At 42.0% G+C, this 22,781-nt stretch overlaps 2 protein-coding genes across 2 annotated transcripts; one reads left to right on the top strand and one right to left on the bottom strand.

The window, feature by feature from the left end:
• Nucleotides 1-1,463: 1,463 nt before the first annotated feature.
• Nucleotides 1,464-14,066, top strand: MTHFD2 (methylenetetrahydrofolate dehydrogenase (NADP+ dependent) 2, methenyltetrahydrofolate cyclohydrolase). Its single transcript, XM_040458477.1, has 8 exons — nucleotides 1,464-1,600; nucleotides 6,273-6,457; nucleotides 8,243-8,365; nucleotides 9,275-9,427; nucleotides 9,903-10,010; nucleotides 10,871-10,963; nucleotides 11,342-11,467; nucleotides 12,948-14,066. The coding sequence occupies exons 1-8, from the start codon at nucleotides 1,500-1,502 to the stop codon at nucleotides 13,109-13,111; spliced, it is 1,053 nt and encodes a 350-aa protein (XP_040314411.1). The 5' UTR covers nucleotides 1,464-1,499; the 3' UTR covers nucleotides 13,112-14,066.
• A 923-nt stretch (nucleotides 14,067-14,989) lies between these two features.
• Nucleotides 14,990-22,227, bottom strand: LOC121019126 (electrogenic sodium bicarbonate cotransporter 4-like). The gene is made up of 3 exons (XM_040458306.1): nucleotides 22,045-22,227; nucleotides 19,229-19,296; nucleotides 14,990-16,957 (listed from the first exon to the last, which is right to left on the bottom strand). The coding sequence occupies exons 1-3, from the start codon at nucleotides 22,225-22,227 to the stop codon at nucleotides 16,792-16,794; spliced, it is 417 nt and encodes a 138-aa protein (XP_040314240.1). The 3' UTR covers nucleotides 14,990-16,791.
• Between the last annotated feature and the right edge of the window lie 554 nt (nucleotides 22,228-22,781).

Here is a 22,781-nt window from a genome sequence, read left to right as displayed (position 1 = left end):
GAGAGAGGGAGACACAGAATCGGAAACAGGCTCCAGGCTCTGAGCCATCAGCCCAGAGCCCGACGCGGGGCTCGAACTCACGGACCGCGAGATCGTGACCTGGCTGAAGTCGGACGCTCAACCGACTGCGCCACCCAGGCGCCCCTTGCCCTTTTATTTCTAAAGGCAAGTACATTCTCTTATGCAACCACTATATGATTAGTTAAATCAGGAAATTACACTGATACCATGCTATTAGCTGATCTACAAAGTTTATTAATATTTTGCCAGTTTCCCTGTAATATCCTTTATAGCAAGGAGAAAGAAAAAAGAAAAATGAAACAAAGAGAAAGAAAGCCATTTTTTTTTTTTTTGTTGTTCTTAATCACACATTATGTTTAATTGTCATGTCTAGACTTCTCTAATCTAGAACAGGTCCTCATTCTTTGTTTTTCATGACTTTGGTATTTTTCAAAGAGTACAGGCTGCTTTTCTCGTGAATGTCTCTCGATCTGGGATTTCCTTGTGATTAGATTAATGTCCTCTAGTAAATTCCAAAATTTTAGGAATGTGGCTTTTTCCTGGACTGTTTGTTTTAATATTCCAGGTCTGTGTTCTCTCTTCTTGGTGTGTAAATGAAAAAATCTGTAACAGTTTTCAGGGGACGTAATGGCTTAGAAAAACCATTTCATTCAATTTTCAGACTTAAGATTATTAGGTGATACATCCTCCTCAGTGCACCATGTGTGTTTGTCCCACTACTGATGGTCTTAACTTTGATCACTTAATTAAGGTCATGACTGTCAGGTTTCCATATTGTAAATTTACCATTTTCCTCCTTTGCTATTAATAAGCATTTTGTGGGAGAGATACTTTAAGATTATGCAAAAAGGGTGGCCAGATAAAATACAGGAAGCCCAATTTAATTTTAATTGCAGATGACCATCGAATACTATCTTAGTATAAGTATATCCCTCTTCCCAAATTATTTATCTGAAATTCAAATTTAATTGAGTGTCTTGTATTTTTACTTGCAAGATCTGGCAACCCAGTAAGTACCTACCTCGTTCCTAATCCAGTTTCACCCAGTTGTTTTGACATCTATCGGTGAGCCGTTTTTACTATGATTTTGTCAAATAGTTTCTTTCTATCATTCTTCTGCATTTATTAGTTGGTATTCTATCTTCCTATCCACTCTTTACGGTGCCTGGCACACAGTAGGCGCTCAGATACTTGTTCAAACAATGAATGAACAAACTCTTGTTCGCGTTAGCCGGGCTTCCGTGACACTAGCTGTGTTTGGCAGGGGCTTGCCTTCCTCAGCCGATCTCTGCAGGCTATCGAAGCTTCCGAGCCTTTCAGGGCCTTGCTCCTAGCTCTTCTTGCTCCAATCGTAAGCAGGACTTTACCGGGAAGGGACCAACGGGTGCGGGCGGGAGGCGGGGCCTGCCACGCGGCCGCGGTATAATTGCGCTGCCCGCGCGCGCGCTTCTCTCCTGGCGCGGACACCGGCGCGGGTGATGGCTGCTCCTTCCCTCGTGTTCACGTTGGCCATCCGGCTGCTCCGGCCCGCGCAGAGCTGCCACCTCCGTCATCGCCCCTTCCACCTCTCGGTAGCTCGGTAAGAGGATCGGGAGCCAGGTCAGCGCCGAAAGCTGAGGGAACCGAGGGCGGGGGGGCCGGCCGGGCTCCGGAGGGGCGCTGGGGGACGTTCTGCTGAGCATCTCCGTCCCGGGCGGTGGCGGGACGACGTGGCAGTCGCGCGCGGCCCCCGGCTGCGATCTGGGCCATCGTTCCGTGGGATGGGCTGATACCCGGAACCGGCCTTTTAGAGGAAGCAGGTCTCCCGCAGCCCCGGGGCGTCGCCCTCTCTTGGGGTCAGTCCGTCCGCAGGACGGGGCCCACGGTGCGGAGCGAAGGGGCAGGCGGGCTCTGGGGCGCCCCGATTAACGCAGGACTGTACCGAGGTCACTGGCCAGAACCTGCCGGCCGCCCTTGGCTGTGATGCCGAGCCGCTTGCGGAAAGCAGAGGCTACGCTTTGGCAAGCGCCGGGAAGGGCTCTGAATGAGCAGCCTTCATTGAGAGTCCGGACCCTAGCGGCGGAGGGGGTTGGTGCAGTCTGATGAAATCCCGGAGCCGGCTTGCTCGCCGGGTACCCGCACTTCCCTCCTCCTTCGGGAGGTGGATGTGGCTCGGGCTGCTCTTCTGGCTGCCTCTTTCCCCTCCCAGGAGAATACATTTGCTGTGTTCACCAGGGCTTTGATGCAGTCCACCCGGAGTTGGTCTGCCAGGCTGAGTAAACTGAAGGGTTAAATACCCAAGAAAAGGAGAGAAAGAGCTGTTTGCATTTTCTTAGGGAGGTAATAGGTTTTTTCCTGATCTTTCGGGACCTCAAACTCCCATTCTTAAACCTAGGTTGAAGGGTCTTCAGGGGGCCTGTGATTTGTCACCCTAAACCTGCGCACTCTCACGCCCACCTTTGGAGCCTTTGCATTGCCGGCGATCTAAGCCTTGTACCAGCAGCTCTTTCTTTCGTGCAGGCATTGCGCTAAGCTGTGTGAATTCAGGGGTGATCAAGTCTTCTTTCCTTAATGGAATTCAAGGGGCAGAACACATGTGTAATTTCCAGTCAGTGTAAAAATGTTATTAGAGGCATTGCCAAGGTGCTGTTGTAACACAGAATGCGGATTAATACGTTTTTGAAAGAAGAAAGACCCAGGACACTCAAGACTTCTCTTGGTCTTACCCTGACCTGCCTTTCCAGTCCCATCTCTCATTACTGTCTGTTCGCCTGCCTCTTGTCCCCTTCCTGAGTTCTGGCCATGTGTGCCTCTTCATGACTGAAGAGATTTGTAAGGATCCTCAATTCATCACCTAGAAAACTGGACCAGTTTGTTCACTCTCCAGTAACAAATGCCCTCCTTTGACTTGCCTTTCTGAATGAACAAGTAGGCTCCACATCTCTGAAGGCAATACTGTGTTTGGTGTTTATGGTTTCCTGGTATTGCTTTGATCACTGCTGGCTAGTAAATGTAAAACAATGATATGTTTTATGAGTCTGTGTGTATTCCTTTTTTGGCGAAGAGGGGGTTGGCAGAGAGTTTCAGGAGCATAAACTCATGGTTGCAGAGATAGTACTATAGTTTAGGACACAGTGGGGCATAGGGAAAAATGGACTTTGGAGGCAGAGGTTTGAGTGTGTTTGAATCTTGTTTCTACTGTCCTCAGTTTCCCCTTCTATATACCAGTGTTAGTATAATAACCCCAAGGTAACTGAGAGTAATGTATGTAAAATTCTTAGCAAAATATCTAGTATTTAATAGATGTTAGTTCCGTCCCCCTTTGTAGCTTTCTTTACTCATTACTGGTTCCATTAATTAGTAGATAACTGAAGTCTTTCTAGAATAACCTGATCAGGAATCATAAAGTGCACCTGAAAATTTTTTTATGGAAAATTACAGTGTTGTAAAGCTATTGAATTAGGAGAGTAAAGATACTACTGAGTTGGCTTTTAGTTTTGAATTTTATTTGAACAGTCCTTGTGACTTTTTTCTAGTCTGTTCATTCATTATTTTATTTTATTTTTATTCATTCATAATTTTAATGCAAGATTTTCTAAACACATCTGTGAAAGCATTTAATTCTTAAATAAGTGTTAGTTAATATAGTTAATACATTTTGGATTCCCTGTGGGACTAAGTTGAGCCTCTGTTTCTTTTGGGGTAGCAGTTATTTTATCTGCCCTTTGGCAAAAGAGATGATGGGAAATTAGGTAATGACTCACTGGCAGGACTGTGTTTCACATTCTGCAGAGCTGTATATGCAGAGGAAGGCTAAAACAGGTTCTGTTACAGAAGATACTCATTGTGTTGTGGCTTTGTTTTTGGTTCTTGTTACTCTTTGACAGTTTTAAGAAAGCTAATTGGCATAACATCCAGAACCTGCCTTTGGGACTTGGAACACTGGGTTCTCTCAGAACCCTGTGTCCTTAATTTGAGTATATCATTCTTAGCCCCAATGTGCTGCTATCATTTTCTCTAAGTTCATTGCTTTCAAAAGGAACCTTTTAAGGAAGGGTAGTTTAAGACTTTCTGAATATTTATACATGTGTATATACGTTTACACACATATCCTTATGAGTATATAAGTAGATAAATATATCTATTATATATTAAGGATCTGTGTGTGTGCGTGTGTGTGTGTGTGTGTGTGTGTGTAACTCTAACCAATTTCTCCAGGGTTGGGAAATGCATTTCTGGACTGGGGCTATTCCCCAGGAATGTTGCCAGAGGTGTTTGTGTTCAAAGCCCTTTGAATTAAGTCCCCTTCAGATGTAATTCTGAAATAGATTTGCAAATGTGAACATGTTTTCAATTCCTTAATATACCATGGGTATAATGAAGTACTATTATATACTTTGTGCTATGCTAGTATCATTACATAAAATGTGGGTAAAAGTACTTCATTTACTCTAAAATTATATCTTTTTAATACCTCCCAAGATACAAGTACAAATTAATATAAGGTTTAAATGTAAAATTACTGCTGTACATCTAAGACATTTTCATCTGGTTTAAAGCAGGTATTTAATCTTAATACAAATGGAAAGGAAGCATGGATGGCTTAAAGACTGTTGGAGCTTTAAAATTCCATTGTAGTTAACAGTGGCATTTATGTATGTATGTATGTATGTATGTATGTATGTATGTATGTGTTGTAACTCACCACCCTGAGAACAAGAGTCACATGCCAGCCAGACACCCCTAGTTAACAGTGGTCTTAAGAATTAATCATTTCTGGGGCACGTATAGAGCAAGTAACTCTTGATCTTGAGGTTGTAAGTTTGAGCCCCACACTGGTGTAGACATTACTGAAAAATAAAATCTTTAAAAAGAAAAAATGGAATGAATCATATCTGACCTACAAGATAACTAGTACCTTGATGTTATTATCCCTGACAATTAAATATGTGCTGTAAGGAGAAATTGTTTCAGTATTTCATATAGTTGTGTATCTCGGCCTTGAGGTTGGAGCATTCTTCATGATACTGAGGATAAATCTAAAGGGGATGACTTGTTTACGCTGAGACCTTTATGCTTAGGGAGCAGATGCTAAGAAAACCAGGAATCTTCCACATTGGAACCCAGGAAGAGCTGCATAAACAGTTCTTATCGGGAAGAGATGACCTTTTAGAGATCTGAACATGATTTGGGGAACTGGAGGTTCTTTTGGACCCTGAGTTTTCTCATTGCCTCACCCCCAGTAGCAGTTTCTGCATCTCTTGCTCTGTCTACCATGAGTGTAACTGCTGTTTTCTCTCTTTGCTTTTTTCTGTCTTTCTTTGGGGCCTCCTACCAACAGGTCCCCTGTGGTTCTAGTGTGTGAATGTGGTTTGGGGAGAAGCTCTTACCAGTCTAGGTTAACTACCACTGCTTTCACTTTACTGACCTTTTGTACCAACTGGACCACTGGCCTGCCTAGAAATTGTCGTCCTTGATGTCAGATGCTCACTGCTAGTCGGTCAGCTGTGGAAGGGCCATGGGGTTCTGGGGTATAGCACACTGCCACCCATGAGATGGAACCTCTACTAGTCTCTTCCCACCCCTATTCTTAGTAGGAAAGTCTTCTCCAGGAGGGGCTGGGGGCAGCAGTTGTTATTTTGAGGTTTGACCTGTCCAGAATATTGTTTATTGGTTTAATTGCATAACATAATTTATATATTTGAAAGCATCATAGAAATTAAAAGCTAATTGACTTAACTGGGAAATGGTTTGAAACATATGACTGGATGCGAATAACATGGGCAAAACACAAACTACAAACGGCATATAAGTGCGTAGGAAACCCTGTTTGACCTCATAGTGATGATGGGTCAAATAAAGCAATGAAAAACTTTTTTTGGTCTATCAATTTGTCAATGATCAGGAGGCAGAATGGTGTGGCAGGAAGAGCCTGGACTCTGGATTCAGACAGATCTGGATTTGAGAGCCAGCTTGTCACGTCCTCACTGTCACTTCACTCTCTGAGCTTCAGGGTGATAATGATAACTATTTCCGTCAACTTTATCTTCCTGAACATGTAGCTGGACACAGATTTACCACTTTGAACCTGGCCTGCAGATTTCCATTGTCCCTCAGATTAGGCACCATGTGTTTTAATCTACTTTTTAAGTTTGGGGGTATTTAATAATTTTTATTTATTTATTTATTTATTTATTTATTTTATAGTTTGATCTTTACTTCTCACAAAAATGTAAGCTCTCTGGTTTTGTGACTGTTGTTGCCTTCCACAGAAATGAAGCTGTTGTCATTTCTGGAAGGAAACTTGCACAGCAGATCAAGCAGGAAGTGCGGCAGGAGGTGGAAGAATGGGTGGCATCGGGCAACAAGCGGCCACACCTGAGCGTGGTTCTGGTTGGTGAAAATCCTGCGAGTCACTCCTACGTCCTCAACAAAACCAGGGCAGCGGCAGAAGTGGGTATGTGTCACTCTCAGACTCTGACTGCTGCTAAACTGTGGCTTACCTGAGGCAAACTTCATTGTCATTCATTATTTTGTCTGATTAGAAGACAGTCAGAGGAGGCTAATGTGATTGAACTGTATCCAAAATGTTGTCATAAAGAAATCCAGCCTATCTGCTGGGGAGGTTTATAGACTAGGATGGAAGGAATATGGTTGGTATTCTTGGTGCCTTCTGGAATATAAGCTAAATTCTGTGACATTGACAAGTGACACTAAACACAATTTACATTTGCTTTCCTTGAGCAATAATGCAAGTCTGGCTGAGATGTTTGAGTTTGATTTGGTTGAGGAGACCTCAGTGATGTTGTCTAGAACACCATCCTAGGCTTGAAGGAAGTGACTCTGACTTCTAGGAAATAGCTTTCAGCTTCTCCAGCAATTGAGTCCAAAGCCAATTAAATCATGCAGGTTAGAGGTGGTTAGAGTTTTGAATGTAGAAGCCGAGGGTATGGGTGATGGGAGGTTTGTGTTCTAGGTCTTGTTATACCACAGACTTCCTGGTCTCAGTTCTGCCTCTCCCTGCTCCTCTGTGGGTCAGTGGTGTGAGCCCCTGGTGCCCTTCCCTTCTGAAAGGCTGTGAAACGACGTGTGGGTGGACCATGAGCTTTTAGTACACTCTGTTCATTACCACTGAGGATTGAGGCTTCCTGCCCTTTTCTTTGTTGGTTTTACTTATTTCTTTTTTTTAATTTAAATTTAGTTAACATACAGTGTGATACTGGTTTTAGGAGAAGAATTCAGTATTCATCACTTATATACTTACCCAGTGCTCGTCACAAGTGCCCTCCTTAATACCCATCACCCATCTAGCCTATCCCCCACCCGCCTCCCTCCATCAACCGTCAGATTGTTCTTGTTAAGAGTCTCTTGTGATTTGTTTCCCTCTCTCCTTGTTCCCCTTCCCATATGTTCATCTTTTTAGTTTCTTAAATTCCACATATGAGTGAAATCATATGGGGTTTGTTTTTCTCTGATTTATTTCGCTTAGCATAATACATTCTAGCTCCATCCATGTCATTGCAAATGGCAAGATTTCATTCTTTTTGATGGCCAATATTCCATGATACATGTACCACATCTTTACATTTTTTTAATGTATATTTATATTAGAGAGAGAGAGAGAGAGAGAGAGAGTGTGCAAGTAGGGGAGGGGTAGAGAGAGACGGATACAGAATCTGAAGCAGGCTCTAGGCGCTGAGCTGTCAGCACAGAGCCTGGTGTGGGGCTCGAACTCACGAGCCATGAGATCATGACCTGAGCCGAAGTCGGACCACCCAGGCATCCCTATCCCACATCTTCTTTATTCATCAGTCAGTGGACATTTGCTCCCCTTTTCTTTGAAAAACCTTTAGAACCTCTAGAAAATAGCAAGCTTTTTTTTTTTTTAAGACACTGGGAGGTAGCACAGTGCAGTGGAAAGAACATGAACTTTGGAACTGGAAGGATTGCCTTCACTGCTAACTGGCTTGTGTTTCAATTTTGCTGAGTCTCAGTCTCCCTGTCTGTAAATTGAAGTTAATGAGGATAGTGTAGAATAATGTATAGAATTGTCAAGCCAGCATTCTGTAGTGTATATATTTGTGAAGGTACCTTTTTAGGTGCCTTGGGAACTGATTCAGGCTTTTTAGCTACCAGGGTTGAGTGTGATGAAAACATTCTAGGTTAGAATACCATGGCAGGCAACATAACATTGCTCATTAAATGCCTCAATGTTTTTTTTAACCTTGAAATAATCTTATAGGAATCAACAGTGAGACAATTGTGAAACCAGCTTCAATTTCAGAGGAAGAACTGTTGAATTTAATTAATAAACTAAATAATGATGATAATGTAGATGGCCTCCTTGTTCAGCTGCCTCTTCCAGGTGAGTTTTGGGCTCCACCACTTAGAATGATTTCTGAGGAGTAGAGGATTCTTAGTTACTTTATATACCTGGCCCCTCATGTGGATTTGACTTAAAGGGAGTTACATTCAAAAGAGTGAATATTTTATTAGATATCCACGGCCCTACTCAGAATACTAATTGCTCCTTAATTTGGTATTGAGATTATTTATTTATTTATTTATTTGATTAAAAAAAATTTTTTTAATGCTTATTTATTTTTGAGAGAGAGACAGAGTGTGAGCAGGGGAGAGGCAGAGAGAGAGGGAGACACAGAATCTGAATCAGGCTCCATGCTCTGAGCTGTCAGCACAGAGCCTGATGCAGGGCTTGAACCCACAAACTGTGAGACCTTGCCCTGAGCTTAAGTTGGATGCTTAACTGACTGAGCCACCCCGGCACCCCTATTTATTTATTTATTTATTTATTTATTTATTTATTTTTAGGTCTTTTTTTAAAAATTTATTTTGAGAAAGAGACAGAGAAAGCAGGTGGGGGAAGGACAGAGAGAGAGGGAGAGAGAGAATCCCAAGCAGGCTCCATGCTGTCAGTGTGGAGCCTGATGTGGGACTTGGACTTACGAACCATGAGATCACGACCTGAGCCAAGATCAAGAGTCAGACGCTTAACCAACTGAGCCACGCAGGCACCCCTGGTATTGAGATCTTGATACAAAATGGCATTGGAGGGAAGCAGTTGTACAAGAGGATATTGGCTTTGATATTAGCATTTGTCTTTGCCTGGTGTGTGTTCCTTCTGTGCAAACAAGTAAATCACAGAGGCAAGTCATGGAAGGAGAACTGGTTTGCATGATAAACCAGGTAAGTTGGAGTCAGACTGTCGTAACTATACAACAGTGACTTAAGGCCACTGCTCTGACTTCTTTTTCAGAGCACATGGACGAGAGAAAGATCTGCAATGCCGTTTCTCCAGACAAGGATGTTGATGGCTTTCATGTAATTAATGTAGGGCGAATGTGTTTGGACCAGTATTCCATGTTACCAGCAACCCCATGGGGTGTCTGGGAAATAATTAAGCGAACCGGTAGGTCTATCCTATAGTTGTATGTCTGTGTTAACTATTATAAAAATAGTACTTACAGATGATAAAAAGTCCTACAGTAAGCAGAATGGATGCTCCGATACTCTGGCCACACATCCTCTAGGTCCGGACCCCAGAGCCTACCTCTCTCTGCAGTTGCCTATTTTGACTGTTTGCCTATTTTAACTTTGTTGCTATTTAATCCAGAAGCCCCCATAAAGGAAACTTAAGATTTGATTGTGTTGATAGTGCACACTCCTATAACATTTTGTAGCTCACAGGGTGCTTTCTCTCTCTTTTTAGCCTTCACTCTATGTAGCAGGTGATAGGTCCCATTGACTGATGAGGCAACAAGCTTAGTAACTCCCTTAGTTACCACTGGTTTATGTCCAAGGCTATCTGTCTGCCTTTTTCTTTGGTGCTCATTCTAAGATAGTCTAGCACTCTTTTTAATGCAAATATATATATTTCTTCATAGGCATTCCAACCCTGGGGAAGAATGTGGTTGTGGCTGGGAGGTCAAAAAACGTTGGAATGCCCATTGCAATGCTACTACACACAGATGGGGCTCACGAGCGCCCTGGAGGTAAGGCAGTGGAGTTCTGAGGAGTATTCCTTCCTCCCTTTTGTGCAAACCTTCAGAGGCTGTCCTATGTTTGTTAAACTTTGCATGTGTATTTATTGTGATTTTGTTAGCAGATATTTGGCATATTTGGGGAGTGATCTTGGTAGGACAAGCTGAACTCATGTCACCTGAGACTTTTAAATGCCTTTATTAGGGACCTACTACAGAAATGGATATGCCTCAGAATTAAATTTGAGTTTTGAGTGTAAGCATGGTTGACGGCAGTTACACATTTTCCTTTATGGCTTGGATAGTTGGGGCTAAGAAACAGTTCAAAGTTAGTATCCCATTCTATGTCATTTGATAGAAAAAAATCTTAGACCATTGCAAAGGATTGACTTGAAAAGGCTGTAGTGTGTCATTATGTCAAGTTCTGTGAATTTGTCTGAAAAGCCTCATAAATCAGTTATCACACGTGATTATCATATGATCTTACATGATTACATCAGAAATAATGGCAAAACTATGTACTTCCAAATATGTTTCAGCACACTTATTTTTTTAAACCTTGAGTAATTCTAGTGACATTGTGCTTAGGAAAAGTAAAATTCTTGAAAGGCTGCTAAATAGGATAAGGAATAAATTTAATTATATATGATTCAAAAGGATAGAGATAGGATGAGGGGATGAAAGTTATAAGAAACTGGGTATTAATTTCTGAAAAGTAAATGATTACTGAGCTGGCCAGAAAATATGGTACATGAATTAAGTCAATTATTTTTTTCAGAGATGGTGAATTTCTAAAATGGGTTGGTTAATTAAGACCTAATCCAATCTCAGCTTTGATTCAGAAATCAGGACATCTATATTTTAACTCCTAGGCGATGCCACTGTTACAATATCTCATCGATACACTCCCAAAGAGCAACTGAAGAAACATACAGTTCTCGCAGACATTGTGGTCTCTGCTGCAGGTACGAACACCGGGGAGGGGATGGAAGGACAGCCCGTAGAATCTTGGACTTTGCCTGCCTCTCTGCTACCCCATTCCCATTCCTTTAGGGATGACCCTGTGAGCTGCCCACAAAGATGAGGTGGGAACTGTACGCTCGGTGTTGGTTTTTGGCTTTTCACTATAGACTTGGTGGGTAATGTTACTTCAAATGGGCCCAAATATTTCTGTTTACTGTGTGAAGTTTCAGTCATTCCTTGGTTAACAGTTTTCACAGGTTTTCACGAAATAAGCTTTTTAGTTCTTCCATGTCCCTTAAAATTGAAATCAGATAAGATTGTGACCGGTGGACTCTTTCTTTCGGTACTAGTGACCATTCCTGTCATTCCTGTCTCTGCAGGCATTCCAAATCTGATCACAGCAGATATGATCAAGGAGGGAGCAGCAGTCATCGATGTGGGAATAAATAGAATTCAAGATCCCATCACTGCTAAACCCAAGTTGGTTGGAGATGTGGATTTTGAAGGTATATGGTATAATTTTCTTAAAATATAAAGTCAGTAAATACTACCTTTAATGGACATTTAGGACAGATCATTTACTTTTTCTTTAACTTTTATTTTTTTTTTTTTATTTAAAAAAAAATTTTTTTTTTTCAACGTTTATTTATTTTCGGGACAGAGAGAGACAGAGCATGAACGGGGGAGGGGCAGAGAGAGAGGGAGACACAGAATCGGAAACAGGCTCCAGGCTCTGAGCCATCAGCCCAGCGCCTGACGCGGGGCTCGAACTCACGCACCGCGAGATCGTGACCTGGCTGAAGTCGGACGCTTAACCGACTGTGCCACCCAGGCGCCCCTTTCTTTAACTTTTAAACTTACGTTACTCTGGGGGCGCCTGGCTGGCTCAGTTAGTAGAGCATGCGAGTCTTGATCTTGGGGTCGTTGAGTTTGAGTCCCATGATAGGGGTAGAGAGTACTTTAAAAACAACAACAACAAAAAAAACCACTTAGGTTACTCTGGTAATTTAAAATGTATCCCACATGAATTAAAGAGAAATCTTTTAAGAAATGGTAGTCATTCTAGAATCATTTTAGGATGTTTATATCATAAGATTATGGGGACCAGCTATAAGCTTTTCAGGAAGGTGTTCATTCTTTCTTTAGGGTTACTTCATAGTTGAAACGACTTCATGACTTAACAAGTCTGAAAATTTAATGAAGTGACTTTCTGACACCATTCAGTCTCCTAGAAGGTGTTACAGATTTATCATTTTCACATTGAAAGGGGAGATCACAAACCTGAACCTGTTAAAAATGGTCCAGGAAAAAGTCACGTTCCTGACTTTTGAAGTATACTAGTAGATTTCTCCTTTCAGTTTTTAAGGTATCATGTTTATCTCAATTTTATGCTGATAAGTCTGTTTCTAGCATTCCATTTCTAATAAGCAATCAGACACAAGGCTAAGTGCTTAAGTATTTTTGCTTTAAGATTGCGTTAAAAAAAAATCTTCTCACTTTCCAGAAAATTACTTTGTTTGGTGCTTTGGGTAAACAGTATATAGTTAAAGAAATCTAGTAAATAAATAGTAAAAAAATAGAATAGAATAAAATTAAACTGTTCTAGGTAGCTATTGTTAATATATTAATATTAATAACATAAAAATAATTATTATAGTTATACTTCACATACAGTTAACCCATCCAGGTATTTCTTTTGAAATTGATTTAATATGGAGGAAAAGTATGACTAGTAAATTATAGGTTAAATGTATAAATATTCATTGAACAACTCCTTATTATGTGAATGTTATTTTATTAGTATGTTCAAAAAGCTTTACCCCTGAGTCATATAGATGTGATTTTTTTTTTTAATGAGTTTGAGGTTTATGAAGGTGCTTACATATATTCTTGCTTTTTCTTTAAATGCTTCTTCCATGGTATGTTAAAATGCATACATTTCCTTTGCTATAATTAAGGCAGTCTGCCTATCCTGTTTCTATATAGGCGTCAGAAAGAAAGCCAGTTACATCACTCCAGTCCCTGGGGGTGTTGGTCCCATGACAGTGGCGATGCTAATGAAGAATACCATTATTGCTGCAAAAAAGGTGCTGAGGCTTGAAGAGCGAGAAGTATTGAAGCCTAAGGAGCGTGGAGTTGCTACTAATTAACTGTTGTGTCTTCTGTCACAAACAACAGTCCAAGCCAGTTCAAGAGGCAAAACAGGCCAATAGAAATGCAATATTTTTTATTTATTTTACCGAAATGGTTTAAAATGATGCTTTGTATTTATTGAAAGCTTAAATGGTTGGGAGTTTGTGCACAGAACTCTGCAGTACCTCACCATGGAGCACGCCAGTATCATGCTGGGTCGTGTGATCCAGCCAAGAGAAGCCATCAACCTAGTGATTAACATGGAGGACATTGTCACAGTGAGAATGGATGCTTAACTTTGTCAAGCCACTTCAGTTAAAATTTGCCTTTTCTAGGATTGCATTTCCCAAGTGCTATTCCAATAAGAGTTGATACTCACTTTAGGTTCCAAACCTTTTGAGTTCAACTGGTTAAACCAAAGGAAAAGTGTTGCTAGAGAAAATTAGGGAAAAGGTAAAAAGGAAGAAATGGTAATTGAGTAGAAAAAAATTACTCTAATTTACATACATAATGTATGTAAAAACTACATGTTAATGGTGTCCTAAGCTGTCATTTCATGGCTTAGTGTTGGGAAAATGTTTAGGGTGGTTCCATGTGTTGTTAGTCCTCGTTTTATGTGCATTACATTCATGAGGTTTCCCATTTTTTTCTAGGATTGAAAGGCTTATTTTATAGATTTGTGTGTATTGTCATATTTGGCTTTTCCTATATCCTTAAACTTCATTGTTACATCTTTGTACTGTTGAGGGTGTCTGTATGTTTCCTTGGTATATCTTGAAACTATTTTTGAAAAACAAAACTTGGGCTTGATAATCATTAGGGCAGCTTATAGAAGTATGCAACTTACTTTTCCACCAAAGACTTGTCAGCAGCTGCCTGCTTTGATGTAACCTGTTGACTTTCCCCGATGGGTTTTTGAGAACTTAATATTGAATTTAATCAGACTTTCTGATTAAAAGGGTTTTCTGTGTGTGTGTGTGTGTGTGTGTGTGTGTGTGTGTTTCCCCCCCTTTTTTTTTTTTTAATAAAACACTTCTGACTGGGGTGGAATGAGTTTCCAAAATACCGTATCTTCCTGCTACAGTTTTAGTTGTGTCCTAATCACAGTTAATCTTTTTCACTGGATGTAACTGACATAGATATTCTTGTATTCAGTGACACCTCATCCTGTGCCTTAAATTGATACAAAGCACGGTAGAGAAACAAGTCTAGTCCTTTTAGTCTTACATCCCAACAGATTGTGCCAAGCCAGGAGCTTAATCTGTAAGATTCATGTCAGTGGTTAGGCCTATTCTAGGTGCTGTCTAAACCATGCAGCTCAATGTACACATTGTTGGATTTACACAGCCCTTTTTGATATGCTTGCCATTGCCCCCCTTCACTCTGCCCCCTTCCTCTGTATAATTTTTTTCAATGTGTGTGTTTGATTTGACAGATTGGAAGGTGTTTGCTGTACGCATTTTGAGTCTGGGACAGGTGCCTGTGTATCCTCTTCTCTACCAGGACTGGGTATTTTGGCTTCCAAGCAGGCAGATGATATAGCTCCTGTTCCAGGCAGCTTGAGATAGAAAGAGAAAGAACAAGGAGGGAGTAAGTCAACTTACTTAAGTTACTTACTTACTTACTTACTTGAGTTGACTTATTCTCTCCTTGTTCTTCTGCCAACTGCCTTCTTCTTTTTTAAATGTTTATTCATTTCTGAGAGAGAGAGTCGGGGGGACAAAGGATCTGAAGTGGGCTCTGTGCTGACAGCAGAGCCTGATGCAGGGCTTGAAGTCACAAACTGCAAGATCATGACCTGAGCTGCTGAAGTCGGACACTCAGCCGACTGAGCCACCCAAGCGCCCCTGCCTTTATTCTTTTGATAGTTTTCTGGAGATGTAAGAAGATGATAGTTTGCAAGATGAGCAGACAGGATTAAGTTTTATTGAATTATAGTTACAAATGGGAAAATAGTTCTGACCTACTGCAAGGAGAAGTAACAATATGTCAACCTGTTAAAAGCTATCAAAATTACAATGTTCATGTGTGTACAAAATATAAATGACATAGAAGGTGGAAATTACAGTGATCAATTTACAACAACAAAAAACTAACATCATAGTTTTCCAACTTGTTTGATTAATCAAGCACATTTACTCCGGAATCCATAACATTTCTACAGTTTAATTTGGACAAAGTGCCATTGGAAATCAGCCAAGTTTTAAAATAGATGTTAAGGGTAGATTGTAGCTCTTCCAGGATTGGTGCAGATGAAGATACAGAATTTGCACTTAAATTCAGGGGATGGTTCTGGATTAGTGAGCAGCTTAGTCATTCTGCTGTGATCAAGTGGGAGAGGCTTAGAGCTTTACCTCTTGGCAGTATCCCTTGGAAAGGAGCTCTGAGATTTAATAAACACTGAGAGTTTTTCCATGGACCAGGCACTGTACAAGGCTCTGAAGATCGCAGAGGCAATTAGCTGTCCTAGTACCCAAATGTTAATGATCTAGTGTCATTTGTCTTTAAAAAATAGAAAAGAATAAAGAAAAAAGCACCTGCATTTGTAATCTTGAGTAAATGTGGCGACTAACCAAAGAGATTTACTTGAAATTCAAATCCATAGTTGTTTTGGAGACAGTAAATGTCATATGCATTGCGGCTATCAGGCACATAGTAGGTGTTAAATAAACAATGTTGATGTTTGTCAAATGGGGATTGAAGACAGACTGATAGTAAGTTTCATGCTTCTTTACTAACGCGTCATTAATCTATCCAACTTGGCTTCTAATCATTCCTTTAAAGTAGTAATCTAATACTGCAAAGTTATAATTTAATATTTTACATTAGCTCTGCCTAACATGCAGCAGTCATGTGGATGGGAGTTTGACTTTGGGAATCAGGCCATTGAAAACTTGTAGGAAGAGTCTCCCTGAAGGTGTAAAGAAATCTTATTCTGGATGTGAAAAACCAGTGCTATTAATTTAAAGGGTCATTTTGTTGCTGTAACATGTGGTTTGAAGTTTCACTTTAACAAGAACAATTTTATTTTAGAAACATTTACCCACTCTAATGTGTTGGTTCTTTCATTAACAGACTTTCACAACTGGCTTTTCAATCTGGGAAAGCTCCAGTCACACTTCTGTGCTGGAACAAGGCCGCAATGCATGCAGATGGTTCAGACTTGACAAATGACCCTTTGAAAACTGAATGAGATAGGGAAAGATAGGACCTTTGAAATATTTCTTCCCAATGCCAAGTTGCAAAACAAATTTTCCAACGTTGGTGTACTGAAGTGTGAGCATTTTAATAGTTCTTTCAAGACCATCTAGATACTTTAAAATCTAAACTTAAAAAAAAATCTAATTGATATTTGTTTTAATAAAAATTTACTATTGCCCCTTTATCCTAGCTATAATTTGGGGAGGCAAGCATTTTTTTCATTTCAAGACATGTTATAATTTCTATCCTGGACGGCATTTTAAAATAAAGTATGTTTCCTTTGTTGTTTTCATAACTACAAAAAGGAGATAGCTTTGCACATAAGTAGTACTTTTCACCCACAGGTCAGTTTTTTATCCAGTGGAGTGACCCCTCGGTTTGGCAAATAAGGAAACCGGCACAGGGAAGTTCAGGGATTCGGCCCCGACCTCACAATGAAGATTAAACCATGTCCTTCCACAGTGAAGATTAAACCACATCTGGGGGAAGCTGCGTCCTAGAGGGTGGTCTCGCCGTCAGTTTCTCTTCCATATCTGTCCACATCTGTGAAGTCACAGTCTGACTCCATTTCTATCTTCACCTGTGGCACCATGAACACTGGGTTCTGTGAGTAGTTGAAAGCAGGTGAAGCTGGACAGGAAATTCTGAAGTGCAAAGTGATGCTGAATGAGAAAAAGAGGGAGGGAAGAGTGACTTATCTAGTACTGGGTGTTTTCAACTGCTATGCCCCAGGGCAGGCTCTAGTGCAAATAGTTGTCTTTGCTTATGAACTCTTAACACGTCCTGGGAATGAGTGGCATCCTCTGCACTTGGCCTTCAGCTGTGGTTGCTTAGCTAGTCTCGCCATGAGTTTCAGCCTGGTCTTCACATTATTGCTAAGGTGAACTTTCTGGATCACAGGTCTTTCTGTGATTCCTACTGTCCAAAAGTTAGAATCCAAGCTCCTCAGTGGCAGACAGGGCCTTTTATGTTTGCACTCCTGATTACTTCTAGTTTGATGGCCTGCTTATCCCAGCAGTCTTCGCCGTGTGTATATTTTCAAATAGTATTTCAGGCATGTTCCCATTGCCTGAAATGCCCTTCTTCTGCCTCTTTTCTTCTTTACTCTGTGTAACTGGCAGACTCCTATTTATCATTCCCAGACTCTCTAGATAAGGCAAATCCCTCCCTTAGACACTGACCTTTCTCTTCCATGCGCTCCACTGTTCTTGGCACATGGTGCTGTATGTCTTTGTTCATAGGCCTGTCTTTGTATATCCCCAGGGATTAAGCATCATGCTGGTGGATCACAGATGCTTAATCTTTGTTAAACTAGATTGTGTTGCTGAGCCTTTTCCGCCACTGAAACAGAGAATCCTGTTTGGTGGTCTCTGCTTCCACCTACTTCCATAGATACGGTAAAACACCAGGATAGTTGGGAGGTGCCATCACCAATTATCAAATTTTCTCCATTTCTGATCTTGTCCCAGGTTTTGTACAATTTAACAGATTTTTGAAAATCCCCTATCCTGGTCCAAATTTTCTCTCCATGGACTGAAATTGGGACAGAGATTCAATTTGGTGTAGGCTACTTAAAAATGAAAATAGATCCAGATAGACTGCTTTTCTCTTAACACCTTCGTATGTTAAAAATCCGTGGCATTTGTAATGGTGTAGAATCCTAACCTGAGGGGTGGAATGAGAAGCCAGGCAGAGATATAACTGGGACATGTGATACCCCTGGTCCTTGGGTCTGCTGCTTAGGGAGGCTGTTACAGTGAGATCTGTCTTCTCATCCTAGCAATGTGGGAACAGCCTTGACTTCTCAGTTTTCTAAAATCTCTTGAATGAGTGCCATCTGAGTGTGGAGATTCATCTGCCTCTGGACTTGGGATAGCCTGTGCTTTTGCTCATGGGTGACGTAGTACAGTGATTCCTGTCCAGTTTAGAGCACCATGTAGGAGCGCCCTACCATCTTCCCAGTAATAACTGAGGCCGACTTTCTTGCCCCTGGATTTCTCTTTTCCATTTTCGAGACTTCTGTGTTTTCAGTCATCAGGTTGCCCCACTTTTTTCATGGCTTCTCATTCAGAACGCCAAGGTATCACATTTGGCAGAGGGGCTCCTGGAAATGGGCTGGAATCCTTTCTTGACTATTACCTCCATTTAATCTTTTTTCTTAAGTAAGCTCTACGCCCAACGTGGGGCTTGAACTCACAACCCCAAGATCAAGAGTCATTTGCTCCACTGATTGGGCCAGGCAGGCACCCCTCCACTTGATCTTTGATATTTAGATAGCTTTCTTTGATAGCCTTTCTGCCCTTTGCTAATTAACCATACTGTTACTTTATTCCACTGGTATTGGAGTACCTGGTGTTTTGATTCTTAGACCTGCTTTTATCCTGGCATTCAATAATCTATACTTAAGTAATGTGTAGTTTTTCTCTATATTCTTTTCCCCCAGTATTTTCAGTTTTCATTCTATGTAGTATTCTGTAAAAATTTCCTTTTCTAGGGGCGCCTGGGTGGCGCAGTCGGTTAAGCGTCCGACTTCAGCCAGGTCACGATCTCGTGGTCCGTGAGTTCGAGCCCCGCGTCGGGCTCTGGGCTGATGGCTCAGAGCCTGGAGCCTGTTTCCGATTCTGTGTCTCCCTCTCTCTCTGCCCCTCCCCCGTTCATGCTCTGTCTCACTCTGTCCCAAAAATAATTAAACGTTGAAAAAAAAAATTTTAAAAAAAAATTTCCTTTTCTAAAGTTGAGTACCTTTTATATTGTAATCATGTTATGTCATACTTGTTACTTGACCCCAATAACTATGTCTCTCCACTTCTGGTGGACCAGCAAAGGCCTTTACGGAGACACTGGCTAGCCTGAGAAATCCTAGGCCCTCAGCCTTCCAGGCCATTGCTTAGTCTCTTATCTAAAACCCAAGGAGTCTACCTCATGGCCATTACCTTCGGTCAAGGTCTGAGTCACTGAAGGAAGAATCAGAATGAGTAACTCCAACTGGAAGATCTTTTTCCTGGCAGGAAAATTAAAATGTCAGTTGTGGAGCAGGTTTGAGGACCATACTGGAGAAGGCCTTTCTCCAGTGCCTCCCTCACCCTCCTTCCTATTCTCTAACCCCTATGGCCAACACTACACAAGAGAAATTCAGGGGCCTCACAGGGATGGGTGACTTCACCAGACGGTTCTCAGCCAGGTTAGGTGGGTGTGAGGCATGGGCGGGGCCAGGGAAGAGTGAGAAAGGGTGATGGAAATATACAAATGGCAAGGAGGAAGGAAAATTAGAAACAAAAAAGGAAAGGTACCTCTGACAGAGAGTGATGGGAAGCCCTTCAAGGGCCCTGGCAGGATTCTAATCTGGGTCCTGTAGAAAAGTGGCAAGTCCTATATTAGGAGCACTGGGGTCAGGACTCAAGTGGAATCTTTCTGATTACTCTCAGACAAGGCTATGTTGTCTTGACAGAAGTGTGCACTGGGAGGGCGCTGACGCTGGGAGGGGGTAAAGGCAGCCACAGATCCCCCAGGATCTTCGTAAGCAAAGCCCCATCTCTCCCAGACAGCCTCCATTTCAGCAGGAGGAAGGTACCTGTGATTCATATGGAAGCACAGCCCAACCACTGAAACCTCCCCTTCTGACAAAAATTTGTGATCCCAATGCTATACTATTTCTCTAAAGGAGACAACTCAGCTGGGATTTGAACTCCCAATCATTTTCAATAACCACTGGAAAACATGGGAGGCTCAGGGATTCAGGATTGGGTAAATGTGGTCTGAAATGATTCAAGAGAGGGCCAGGTAGTGCCATAGACATCAGGAGGCACCAGGGGAAAGGAAGGAATGAAGGACTTTGCCCAAATGGAAGTGAAGATTGATCACTGGCGTCTGCAGGGTTTGATTCTGGGTTTCTATTTGGTTGAAGTCTCAGTCCTTGTGACCCAGTTCTCATTGAACTCTGCCTACCACAGGAGTCCTCTAGCTTCTAAGACTATTAGATCCCCCTGAATTAAAGATGAAAGTTCCTTGGAGGAAGAGCTGGAGGATTAGTAGTAAGTAGGAAGGGAGAGACACCATGTGTTTTACTTACTGGCAATGCAGTGGATACCATTTTGGGGATCTGACTGGACACTTTCCATGGGAATCTTTATAACTGAGGGAGGAGGGAACTGGGGCTGGAGAGAAACAGTGGGAAAAGCTGATAAACACCAGCAATACAACAGCTTTGGCTTTCTTGCCAAGATGGAAAATACATGCACCACAATGTGTGCCAACCACCATCCTCTTTACATCTAAACACTTAGGAGGTGCTACAAATACCCTGGGGCCCGCTGAGGGGCAATCATAGTTAGCCTGCTGTCCTAGACAAGACAGAACCCTTCCAGGAACGTTATTGATCAGAACAGTTTCAACTGTTAGAGTAACCAATCTCTTGGGAGTGAATCTCACACAATGGCTGGTGTTGCTGTAAAGACACGTGTAAAATGAATTTATGTAAATCGAATCCCATTTTTCCATTGAATTTTTCATGCTTTTCCCCAACCCTGCAGAAGTTCCTGGCACGTGGTAGCCACTCAAATATTTATTGAATGAATCAATGAAAGAATAAGTATTTGTCTTTAAAAGGCACTTAGATTCTCCGTTTCTTTGTTCTCAAGCCTATCTTTGCAAACCAACTAAATTACCAATGAAAAACATGTGAATGAATGATGGGCCTCTTGAAGAGGAAAGTAATTTAGGACAAGGGGAGTTTGGGTCTATCACTACCATCAGAAGAGGGTTTGATTGCCACTAATCAAGGATCTGTGAACAGCTCTGATCTGCAAAAGGCAAAATCACTAGAACAGTTCAAGATAGATGCAGAAATGTGGGTTCAGGTCAAACCGGGAGAATGCAAGGACAGGCATGGTGTTAGGAGATGGCATGGGTAGCTTAGCATATTGGAAATGATCAAATTCAAAGTCAGGAACAGTTTTCTTAATTCCCTTTTAGACATTTAGCCATATGTCCATCTTGGGTAAACTACTTCCCTTTTGGGGGACCATTTCATCATCTGTAATAAGCACTTGAACTAGATAATCTTCCTGGGTAACATTTTGTGATTTACTGTAAGCTCTGGACTGGCTTCCTGTCTCTTGACTCCCTGGGTGTTTTGGGGGTGGGATGGGAAGGAAGCATGAGAGAAGAAGGGTAGATGGGGCAACCAGGTGGTCCCCAGCATCTGAGGAATGTAGCCACTCTCCTTTCAGTGAGGACATAGCCTCTCCCCCCCACCTTCTTCCCTAATACCCCAAGGGCAGGCCAAGCAAACCTTGTCCCCCAGTACTTACAACTGTCCAGGAGTCTAGTCTACTGATGTGGGTACCCATCCGACTTCTCCCCTGAGGTCTGCTCTATTCTTTGGAGATCAGTCCTCATAATCTCCATGATGGAGCTGAGTCTTCTGCCCTGTTCCATCAAGGACCTGCACTGCTATTGATAATGGCCCCAGAAACTCACAGAAATGGGAAAGAGTGGGCGTGGCAACCAGCCTTTCCCTGGATTGGGGGGGGGTGGTTCATTCACAGTGGCCCTCCCTGAGAATATTCACATAAGCAAACAAGCTCTCAGCACCCCACACCAGTATGAGGAGAAGCCTCAGCTCATCCTGGATTAGGCCCAGGTGATCACAGCTGACCACTTAAGAAGCTACCTCCTCCTTGACCCTGCCAGAAATGGAGGGAGGGTTTCTTGATCTTTTCCCTTGACCCTGGCCTCACGTCCTCCCCACCTCCTCATCACTGTCCTCAGGGACCCCTTTCCTTCTCTTCTTCTTCTTATCCGTCTCCTTCTTCTCTTTCTCTGGGAGGATATTGTCAATCCAGGCCAAATCATGCTGGGAGAAGATGAGGTCCAGAAGCCTTCGAACGATGATGAGGCCCAGGATCTGTGGTGAGAGTTCAGAGAAAAACATGGGCTCAAGGCCCCAAAGTCAGATATTGTTTTTTCTCTCTCAGTCAGCTATACTCAGGGACTTTTTCTGGTGCCTTTGGAGCCATCTCAGAGCTCCCACAAACCATCATTCACCTTCTGCCCAGCTTGGTTCCTCTCATCTGGTCTTTCCTCAGTTGACTAACAAAGCCTATCAGTGACCCAGGGGAGGGAGCCTGTTGCAGCTGAGGACCAAGGACTAAAGAACTACAGTTATTCTTTAAATCAGTGGTCCTCAGACTTGAGCTTCCATCGAAACACCTGGAGGACTTGTGAATACACACACTGCTGGGTGCCACCCCCAGAGGTTGTCATTCAGCAGGTCTGGGGTGGGGCCTGAGGATCTGAATCTCTAACAAGTTCCCAGGAAATATGGATATTTCTGGATCAAAGATCACATTTTGAGACCCACTGTCCCTATTTCTGAGAGCTGCCAATCTCTCTGCTAACAAAGTATAAAGCATACTGAATAAAGTGTACTGGGGTATCAGGAGTTTTTACAGTAAAGTCTAGAAAGTTTGGTTCTGTTCGGGATAA

This window comes from Herpailurus yagouaroundi, unplaced genomic scaffold (genome assembly GCF_014898765.1).
Source record: "Herpailurus yagouaroundi ecotype Mexico unplaced genomic scaffold, PumYag 221, whole genome shotgun sequence".
Lineage (NCBI taxonomy): Eukaryota > Metazoa > Chordata > Mammalia > Carnivora > Felidae > Herpailurus > Herpailurus yagouaroundi.
Note: the sequence above shows the minus strand (reverse complement) of the source record. Positions and strands in the feature narration are given on the sequence as shown.